This window comes from Lissotriton helveticus, chromosome 2_1, assembly GCF_964261635.1.
Source record: "Lissotriton helveticus chromosome 2_1, aLisHel1.1, whole genome shotgun sequence".
NCBI classification, from domain to species: Eukaryota; Metazoa; Chordata; class Amphibia; order Caudata; family Salamandridae; genus Lissotriton; species Lissotriton helveticus.
Genome location: NC_136059.1, coordinates 23,546,693 through 23,557,826, shown reverse-complemented (window position 1 = coordinate 23,557,826; position 11,134 = coordinate 23,546,693). Strand labels below are relative to the sequence as shown.

The window sequence follows — 11,134 nt, the reverse complement described above, 5'->3', positions numbered from 1 at the left end:
ACAGACTGAAGAGACAGTCTCTATGAACCAGTGACGTACAGGAGGTCCTGGCACAGACTGAAGAGACAGTCTCTATGAACCAGTGACGTACAGGAGGTCCTGGCACAGACTGAAGAGACAGTCTCTATGAACCAGTGACGTACAGGAGGTCCTGGCACAGACTGAAGACACAGTCTCTCTGACCAGTGACGTACAGGAGGTCGTGGAATAGACTGAGGAGACAGCCTCTCTGACCAGTGACGTACACAGACTGAAGAGACAGTCTCTCTGAACCAGACCCGGTGACGCACAGTTGACAGCCTAGAGAGACTGACTCTCCTGCTGGAGGGGAGGGGGGGCTGGTAGAGACAGCCGTCCTGGCGGGAGCTCCTGCTATTCTCTGAGCTCGCCCCCCCTACACGGCACTGAGCTCTCACTGAAGTCAGGAGAGAACCGACTCTCAGTCCGAAGCGCTCACTCTCTCTCCCTCTCTCTCCCTTCCTCCGTCTCTCTCCCTCTCTTTCTCTCTCTCTCTCTCTCTCTCTTTCTCTCTCTCTCGCTCTTTCTCTTTCTCTTTCTCTCTCTTTTTCTCTCCCTTCCTCCCTCCCCCTCTCTCCTTCTCCCTATCTCACCTTCTCCCTCTCTCTCCTTCTCCCTCTCTCTCCTTCTCCCTCTCTCTCTCTCTCTTTCTCTCTCACTCTTTCTCTCTCCCTCTCTTTCTCTCTCTCCCTCTTTCTCTCTCCCTCTCTTTCTCTCTCTCCCCCTCCACTTCTCTGTCCTGCTCGTCCCCATCCCTGCCTGTGCTGGAGCCAGGGCTCTCCTGTCCCTCCATCCCTCTCTCTGCCCCCTCCTCCTGCCCCCTCCGGTACCCTGGTCCCCCCTCGCTCCTTCCTTCCCATAGAAGGCGCTGCAGCGCGGAGGGAGGGCCCCTGGGAGGCCCCCGCCCGGGCAGGACACTCCCCGCTTTATAGGGGCAGGAGGCGCGGTGGAGGGGGTCAGAGCCAGCCGCCTCCCGAGCCTGCCCGAAGCCTGCCTGCTCCTGTGGCCCCCAGCTCTCCAGGGCCCCTGCAGCCGTCCACTGCGCCACACCCCTAGAGTCCCCCAGAGGCCCCAGAGTCACTCCAGACCCCAAGGCCCCCCGCTCTCAAAGACTCACCCGACCCCCGGGGCCCCAGACCTCCACAGACCCCCGGACCCGTCTCTGCTCCTCTCGCCCTCGGGCCCCCAGGACCCCCGCCATGGACGCCATCAAGAAGAAGATGCAGATGTTGAAGCTGGACAAGGAGAACGCCATCGACCGGGCCGAGCAGGCGGAGGGGGACAAGAAGCAGGCAGAGGACCGCTGCAAGCAGGTGAGGCTCCGCGGGCCCCCTGGGGGCCACTGCAAGGGGGGGTAAGACTGATGCAAGCAGGTGAGGCTCTGTGGGGCCCCTGGGGGCCACTACCAGAGGGGAGGGGGTGAGACCGCTGCAAGCAGGTGAGGCACCGTGGGGCCCCTGAGGGCCACTGCCGGAGGGTGGGGGCAAGACCGATGCAAGCAGGTGATGCACCGCGGGGCCCCTGGGGGCCACTGCAAGGGGGGGCATGACCGCTGCAAGCAGGTGAGGCTCCGCGGGGCCCCTGGGGGCCACTGCAAGGGGCGGGGGGGGGTGAGATCGCTGCAAGCAGGTGAGGCACCGTGGGGCCCCTGGGGACCACTGCAGGAGGGTGGGGGTGAGACTGATGCAAGCAGGTGAGGCTCCGCGGGGCCCCTGGGGGCCACTGCCGGAGGGTGGGGGTGAGACTGATGCAAGCAGGTGAGGCTCCGCGGGGCCCCTGGGGGCCACTGCCGGAGGGTGGGGGTGAGACTGATGCAAGCAGGTGAGGCACCGTGGGGCCCCTGGGGACCACTGCAGGAGGGTGGGGGTGAGACTGATGCAAGCAGGTGAGGCACCGTGGGGCCCCTGGGGGCCACTGCTGGAGTGTGGGGGCAAGAAGCAGGCAGAGGACCGCTGCAAGCAGGTGAGGCTCCGCGGGGCCCCTGGGGGCCACTGCCGGAGGGTGGGGGTAAGACCGCTGCCAGCAGGTGAGGCACCGCGGGGCCCCTGGGGGCCACTGCAAGGGGGGAGGGGGACAAGAAGCAGGCAGAGGACCGCTGCAAGCAGGTGAGGCACCGTGGGGCCCCTGGGGGCCACTGCCAGAGGGTGGGGGTGAGACCGATACAAGCAGGTGAGGCTCCTTGGGGCCCCTGGGGTCCACTGCCGGAGGGTGGGAGTAAGACTGATGCAAGCAGGTGAGGCACCTTGGGGCCCCTGGGGGCCACTGCCGGAGGGTGGGGGGTAAGACCGCTGCAAGCAGGTGAGGCACCGTGGGGCCCCTGGGGGCCACTGCCAGAGTTGAGGGGTAAGACCGCTGCGAGCAGGTAATGCACCTGTGGACTCCTGGGGGCCACTGCCAGAGGGGAGGGGGTAAGACTGATGCAAGCAGGTAACTCATCTGTGGGGTCTCTGGGGGCCACTGCCAGAGGGGAGGGGGTAAGACCGCTGCGAGCAGGTGAGGCACCGTGGGGCCCCTGGGGGCCACTACCGGAGGGTGAGGGTAAGACTGATGCAAGCAGGTGAGGCTCCGTGGGGCCTCAGGGGCCACTGCCGGAGGATGGGGGTAAGACCCCTGCAAGCAGGTGAGGCACCTTGGGGCCCCTGGGGGCCACTGCCGGAGGGTGGGGGGTAAGACTGATGCAAGCAGGTGAGGCACCGAGGGGCCCCTGGGGGCTACTGCCGGAGGGTGAGGGTAAGACTGATGCAAGCAGGTGAGGCTCCGTGGGGCCCCAGGGGCCACTGCCGGAGGATGGGGGTAAGACCCCTGCAAGCAGGTGAGGCACCTTGGGGCCCCTGGGGGCCACTGCCGGAGGGTGGGGGGTAAGACTGATGCAAGCAGGTGAGGCACCGAGGGGCCCCTGGGGGGCACTGCCAGAGGGTGGGGGTGAGACCGATACAAGCAGGTGAGGCTCCGTGGGGCCCCTGGGGGCCACTGCCGGAGGGTGGGAGTAAGACTGATGCAAGCAGGTGAGGCTCCGTTGGGCCCCTGGGGGCCACTGCCAGAGTTGAGGGGTAAGACCGCTGCGAGCAGGTAATGCACCTGTGGACTCCTGGGGGCCACTGCCGGAGGGGAGGGGGTAAGACTGATGCAAGCAGGTAACTCATCTACGGGTGCCCTGGGGGCCACTGCCAGAGGGGAGGGGGTAAGACTGATGCAAGCAGGTGAGGCACCGTGGGGCCCCTGGGGGCCACTACCGGAGGGTGAGGGTAAGACTGATGCAAGCAGGTGAGGCACCGTGGGGCCCCTGGGGGCCACTACCGGAGGGTGGGGGGTAAGACCGCTGCAAGCAGGTGAGGCACCGTGGGGCCCCTGGGGGCCACTACCGGAGGGTGGGGGGTAAGACTGATGCGAGCAGGTGACTCATCTACGGGTGCCCTGGGGGGGCGGGGGACAGAATAAAATTACAGTATATAAAAAAATTAAATACAATTTTATATACTGTAATTTTATTCTGTATAAATTGTGTATTTTATTAACTGTGTATTGATGATAGGATATTCTATGTTTTTAAACTTCAACATTATTTTTCCTCTTAGCTCCCTTTATACTCAAGTGTTGTGTTTGAAAGTTTTTGTGGTAGAGCAATTCACCCAAAGGGGGATTTCTGTTTTGACATTTGTCTTTTTGGTACCCTACCCCTTTGGCTGTTGGGGTCCCTCTCTTTTATTAGAGACTTACAGGAAGACCACCTACAAAAATCGCACAAGGGACACCAAACCGTACTGAAAGACCACCCATACCAATGACACTGGGGTCACCAGACCCAACTGGAAGAAAATCTATATCAATCACACAATGGACCTCAGACCCCAGTGAAGGCCACCAATGCCAATCACATGATGGACACCAAACCCTACCAGAAGACAACCCACACCAATCACACGAGGGACACCAGACCCCAATGAAGGCCACCCACACCAATCATGTGAGGGACTCCAAACCCTACCAGAAGACAAACCGTGCCAATCACACGAGGGACAGCAGACCCCAATGGAAGATTACCCACACCAATCACGTGAGGGACTCCAAACCTCAATGAAGGCCACCCACATCAATCACGTGAGGGACTCCAAACCTCAATGAAGGCCACCCACACCAATCACGTGAGGGACTCCAAACCTCAATGAAGGCCACCCACATCAATCACGTGAGGGAGACCAGACTCTACAGGAAGACCACCCATACCAATCACACAATGAACACCAGATCCCAACAAAGGCCACCCATGCCAATCACATGATGGGCACCAAACCCTACTAGAAGACAACCCACACCAATCACACGAGGGACACCAGACTCTACTGGAAGACCGCCCCTATCAATCACATGAAGCCCCACAGGAAGACCACCCACACCAATCAAAGAATAGCACCAGACACTACAGGAAGACCACCCACACCACTCATTTGAGGAACTCAAGACCCATCTGGAAGACCACCCGTACCAATAACATGACAGACACCAGGCCCTACAGAAACAACCCCATAGCAATCCCACAAGAGACATTAGACCCTCACTCCACCCGCCGACCAGATATCCCTTTTCTGCAGGAAGTCAAACTTCTTCCGGTTAGGTGGGTTCTTGTCGATCAGCAGATATAGACTCTGAGTCTTTTCTGCCACCGGGCCCACACACTGCGATGAGTCACTTAAGCTTCACGGGGAGGGATTCGGGTGTCCAGGAGTTTAGCGCCTAGTGCCGGGGTGGGGTAGCGATGTTTCCAAACCCTCCAAAGTTTCTCCCGTGCATTTGTGCACCTGGCTTTAGAAACCAGTGCCCCACCACTGCTGAGAGATAAGACGTGTCCCCTTGAGTGTGTGTCCACTGTTCTTTGGAGAGTAATGCACCAGTCCTGCCGGGCCCGTCTGAGGCAGCCAGTGGCTTGTCACTTCAGAGACCACCCGCCCTTGGACATGCCACCCTCGACACGTCCCACGAGGGACATCACGCGCGCAACGCCAACTTCATCGTAGGGACGCGTCTTACTCAATACTCATCCTTCACTTCCGGTCAATGGAAGAGGTGGCTGCGGGCCTCGTGCCCACCCGACATACCCATGGGCCCACCCAACCTACAACAGGTGGGTGAGATACCTGGCCATAGGATCCCCACAGTCTACAGCGGGCTCAGAGCAGACGTGGCGGAGGGACCATCACACCTGGTCAGGGGACTTTCACCCATGTAGAGTAGCAAGACCATCACACCATTCCTAACCAAGGGCCCACCCACCTGACCTAGTCAGGGCCCTTCCCAGCTCACCGCAGACTCAGGGGAGGGCCACTGTCAGCCTCGGATTGGCAACGCAGGCTTTCGGGCATTGGCCGATGGCCCTCTGGCTGAGGCCAGTTGGTGGGCTGGTGGTTTTGGTCTCCTAAGGACTCCATTGGTGCACAGCCTGGTAGGCTGTTAACAACTGTGACCCCATGCACGTGCAGTCAGCCCAGTGGGCTGAGGTCGGAGGCAGAATGACCATGGACTGTGCCTGCATGAGGGGTGCCTGCCCTCTGGGTCCCTCCAGGTGTGACAGAGGCCTCAAGGAGCTGCTGGTGGGAAGCCCTGTGCAGGTGCTTTGCAGGGGTCTGCAGCAGGGAAGAGGACTGGAGCGTCGGGTGGGGCGGGTGGGTGAGGGCCAGCGAAGGAGCCCCTCAGTTTATTGTTGTCCTCCTCCACTCCATGCAAGCAGCGGAGATAAATCACTTTCTCCTCGACTTCTTTGTCTGCCACCGTTGCAGTCCACAGGGACAGGTTGGGGCCTTAGTTGACTTTGAAAATGGAAAACCAAGTCCAAGTCCCAGCATCAGTTTGACATCCTGTGATCCTGGGCAAATCACTTAATCTACAGACTTAATTTACAGATCTTAGACTATGACCTTGTCTGCCTTTTTCTAATGGACACATGGCTCAAAGCATGGTGTAATCCTGATAATGTTTGTGTCCTCCCCCCTAGCTATCGAATTCATAGACAGGATAGACCAGAGCAACGGGGAGGGGGGTTGTGATTATCTGTCGCCGCACACTGAGATACTCTACATTTGAAATAGCAGACCCTAAAGGAGCGGAGAGGATTGGTTTCTGCCTTCGATTAGGGGACTCCTTTTCCTTCGCTGGAGCCCTGTTACACCGCCCTCCGCGCCCTCATCTGGATCTTTTAACAGCATAGGAGATATAATGAGTACGTTAACTCTTAGATTCCCCAGTTTTACTGCACTGGGGGACTTTAATCTCCACTTAGATGTGCAAAATGTCCCTGGAGTTACTATTTTCTTAGAAATTTTAGAAACACAGATATCCACCCCCAACCCATAATGCAGGACACACCCTTGACGGCATCTGTTCAAATCTAACTACCCTTAAAATCAATGGCCCAGTTAGCGTAACCTGGTCCGACCATAAGAATATACCTTTTGAAATAAGCACCAGCACATGAACGTCCCTATAGGTTTCACTTCTGGCATTCAAAAAAGAATATGACTTCTTACAACGCGAGTCATCACAACGCATGCCATAACAACGCAGTCGTTACAATGACCGCGTTGTTACCATGCAAAGCCATTGCTATGCAAGTCACTACATCGACTTGCAGTAGATGGTGTGCTGACAGAAATATATATTTAATTTTTCCAACCCCAGCCAACGTAACAGTAGGGAAGGTGTTGGAATAGTAAACTCTACTATTTCTAATGTTAGCACGCCATCTGCTGAAAATCGATGTAATGACTTGCATAGTAATGGCAGTGCATGGTAACAATGCATTCCTTGTAACAACCGCGTTCCAAGGGCATCGCAATGTGATGCCCGCGTTGTAGTGTCTGTTTGCCACTCAAAAAACTATGCACAGATGGAAGGATGTGGATGTGGCATCCGCCCCAGATCTCGGCATAGAAGCATCAGCCTGTCGGCCCAGGCAGTCTGGTAACCCATCATTTAATAATTTACATTTTAATCGATGGATATCCATACTCAGTGATAGTTTTGCTCCTCCTACCCCATTGAAAAATCATTCCATTTTTTGAGTGTACCGCCTCCTGGTACGCTCAAAAATGGAGAGAATTACACAGCCACTGCAGCAACTTAGAACGCAGATGGCGGAAGAGCTGCAAACAGGAAGAATTGACCGTGTTTAGAGGAGCCCTTAAAAACTACTACCAACAGATCAATGTGGAAAAGAAATCTTACTTCACCAATTTACTCAAACTGGCCGGCTCAGGCCAAAAAACAATTTTAAAGATAGTTAATTCTTTCACAATCCTACAATCCTTCAGCAAGAGAATCCTCCATCACAGTCCCTTTGCGACCGCATTGATTTTTTGAAGAGAAAGTCCAATCCCTACGGAAAGATTTCACAGCGCCTCTCACCCTGTCCATAGAGGCTCCCCCTAACTCTGGAGAGGATGGATTGACCCTGCAAGTTTTTGAAGCCATCCGCCTGGAACAATCTCGCCAGGCTCTTGATTTATGTAACTCAAGGTCTCCTTTTGACCCACGTTCCTCTCAGATTATTCATGCTATTATAGACACCATTAACCCAGGTATTAACAATATAATAAGTGTCTCCCTTTCACGTGCAGAAGTACCTAATGAATGGAAAATTGCAGCAGTCAAACCTCTCCAGAACAAGCATTTGCAATGCAATAGGTCTTGCATTTATGCGAGATCTCTTGCATTGGAAATGGGAGTGGGGGGTGCGAGAAGTCACGCACTGTGGGGTGGCATAGGAAGAAAATAGTGCTTGGAGTAAAGGGGCCAGTAGCCATGGAAGGAAACAAATGAGGACATGTCCGTCATGAGGCAGGACTAACAAGCCTAAAACCAATCAGAAGGCAGCATTTAGGGCCTACGCCAATGAAAAAGATGGGTGGAGAGTGGGCGGAGTTTCCACAAAGCTTACACACCACACTGAATACTGCATGCCTTGCAAAGCGTCCAGCGCATGCGCGGCAACGCTAGGCTCGACCTAAAAAACAACGAGCAGACCCTACCACTCTCAGCACTCCTTGCAATCAGCGCTTCTGTGCACTGTAGATGCCCTTAAATCAGCGTTAGACCAGGGGAAAAATACTGTGCTGATCCTATTAGATGTATCATCCGCTTTTGACACGGTCTCACACGGCATCCTGCTCGCCTGTCTGAAGTCATACGGCATTTCTAATCTTGCCGTGGCTAAAATCCTTTATACAAAATTGTAGCCAAGTTGTTACTCTCTGCCGGTATCAATCAGCAGAAAACCCCCTGCTCTCCGGGGTTCCAGGGGGCTAACTTCTCAGTCGAGTGCTCTTCAACGCCTCTGTGGCCCCCTCTCTAGCCTGGTGTCGTCTTTTAACACTGAGACAATCTCTTACGCAGACGATACACAACTAATTCCGGTGTTAGATGAATAACCACAAATGCTGAAGAAAATCTACAACAGCTTCTCAAAGCGGTCTTTCAATGGATGAAAGCAAATCACCTAAAATGTAACTCAGAAAAAACGGAAATCATACCGTTCGGAAAATCTAGGGGCATATTATCACGCCCCAGCGATAATTATCGCTAAGCGCACTTAGCGCTAGGATAATTATCGCCGGGTAGTGTGTGAGTGAGTGAGCAACGCTTATCTCAGAAGTGATAAAAATCCTCGCGCTAACTGCCAAATGAGAGATTATCGCTGGAAAACCAACGATAATCCCTCGGAGTTTGGCGTTAGCTTGATGATAGGGGCTCACAAACTTAGCCATGATATCCACCTTCCATAGGATATCATGGCTAAGTCAGGAAAATACCAGGTGTAAAAAAAGCAGTGCTAACCGCGGTTAGCGCTGCTTTTTTTTTATCACCAACAGGGTTAGCGACATCCTTGATAATAGGAGAAATGTCGCTTAACAGCATTTCTCCTATTCTTTTTCTCTGGAACGCCCCCTTTGCATCTCATTAGTGATGCAAGGGGAAGCGTAGAGAAAAAGGGCGCTAACATGCGAATTTGCGTGTTAGCACCCTGTTGCTGATAGGGAGATCATTTTAACTCCGCTTTCTTGGCTTTTAAAGCCAAAAAAGCGGCGATAAATCCCTTGATTATATGCCCCCTAATACTTTCTCCCCGTACCGTTGGTCGCCCATAGACATCCCCCCGGACCCCACACAGTGAAGGTAGCGAAGAACCTGGGACTGAAATTGGACTCGTCACTCGCCTTCCGCGGGCAGTCCCTAGCAGTGGCAGGGACACCTTTCAACTGATAAAGTCCCTCAAAAAGGCCTTCGATCTAGTCCCCTGCATGGCTAGGAAGGCCGTCGCAGTGGCCCGATCACCTCTCGACTCGATTATTGTAACAGCCTCGATGCAGGACCAACAAGTCGGTTTTAAACAAACTAGAGAGGGTGCAACTCGCAGTCGCACGGCTCGACTTAAAAAGGCCCAGACGCCCCTCAGCCCCCGCTGCCCTTACAGCACCACACCGGCTGCCCATCCACACAAGAGGCCTCTCTGAGACCCGAGTAATTACCTACAGAGCCTTCGACTCTGCTGGTCCCTTCTGTCTTCGGTCCAGGTTTGCTCCCTCAGATCCTCATCTGCGAATCTTCTGAACCCCACCCCCTACCCCCCAAATAGGGTAGGAACACTTTGCGATGCTCGCGACCGGAGACTGGCCATGCTCCCGAACCATTGATGGCTTATTCAGTCAGACTCCATTTTCAGGAAAGCCCTCAAAGCTGGCTCTTTCCCGCCCCTGATGCTCTCTGTAGGTCACTCGTCTGATCCCCTCAGTGAGGGATGTGTGTGCTCACTAGGGCTCCGCATAGCGCCATGAAGCTCCATGAAGTGAAAGCTGTTGCTCTACAAATACTATGGGGCATATGTAGTTAATCTCCATTTTGCGATTCTGAAAGAGCGATTTTTAAGGAATCGCTATTTTAGAATCGCAAAATGGAATGTAGGTAATAATTCGCAATTGAGAAAATCGCAATTTGAGAATCGCAATTCCAAGGGTGCCAGGGTGTCCAAAGGACACCTGTTGCACCCCTGGAATGTGCCTGTATTCCCTAAGGGCATGTCTGTGCGCCACATGGCACTTTGAATATTTTTTAAAAATGCATTTTTAAAGGAAATCACAAAATACCATCTACTTGGAGTAGGTGGTATTTTGCAATTCCTTAAGCCCAAATTGCATTTTTAAAATGACTCTTACATAGCATTTAAGGAATCGCAAAATTGCGATTCCTTAAATGCTTGAGCAAAATAAGGGATCGCGATTTTTGCGATTCCTTATTTTGCTAATATGCACCTCCATATCAAAACGCTGTTTGCGATTCGCAAACACCTACCTACATATGCCCCTATCACATAATATAACATGAACCTAAAAAGGTGTTATGACCCCTGTCATGTTTCCTGGTGCTCACGTAAAGCGCTCCACTGCCTCAGGGCCTTCTCTGCGCTACATACAACTGCATGTGAGGGCGGGGGCACTTCTTTTTGCTTCTTTTTGCCTTCACACACCAGCATCATTCCCTTTGTCAAAATGTACATGTGATGCTCGCGGCAAGGACAGCAAAGCACACGGATGCACCTCTCACCGTCCCTGGACATTGGAGGGCCTCTCTTAAGGACTAAAAAATAAAATGAATATGGCAAAAAAAGTGAGTGTAAAAGGCAGTTTAGGTCTGTGCCAAAGCATGTGTCCCAGTGAACATTAATTAAAACATACACAGCAAACGTATGGATAAAAAACACTATTAAATGTGAGATCCTAGTATTTTTGATAATTCTGTGCTCCTAAACTATATTTTTTTCATTGGAATGTTAATTTCCTATATAACATCGGGCCCTATAAGCTTTAAAATACTTTTATTGTCACACATGTTTCTCATTGTTCAGCTGCATTGTCCTTTCTACCCAGTGCTGGGTCCACGCACAGCGTGACCCTCACACACTGTCCAACATGGCGCCTCGCAGGACTCTCTCCAGCATCCAGACCAGGAGCCAGGGTGGACGTCCACAGGTGCAGCCCACCTGTGGCGGACCCTTCCTGCTACAGAGAGCCGGGGCTATCCCGTGGTGTCCAGGCCCTCACCTGTGGGCAGGTGTGCGGGGCCTGGCCCCCAC

The 11,134-nt window shown here is 53.9% G+C and overlaps 1 protein-coding gene across 6 annotated transcripts in view; it reads left to right on the top strand.

Moving 5' to 3' along the window:
* The first annotated feature begins 717 nt into the window (after positions 1-717).
* TPM2 (tropomyosin 2) overlaps positions 718-11,134 on the top strand; it is a 170,130-nt gene continuing 159,713 nt past the window's right edge. For 2 of the 6 annotated variants that reach the window (XM_078674410.1, XM_078674409.1), the window contains exon 1: positions 969-1,331. In XM_078674410.1, coding sequence (XP_078530536.1) covers positions 1,218-1,331 — 114 coding nt within the window. In that variant the 5' untranslated portion in view covers positions 969-1,217. Of the gene's footprint in view, positions 1,332-2,086; positions 2,124-3,337; positions 3,348-11,134 lie in introns of those variants that run through there. The other 4 variants (XM_078674407.1, XM_078674411.1, XM_078674417.1 and 1 more) reach the window with 4 other exon arrangements.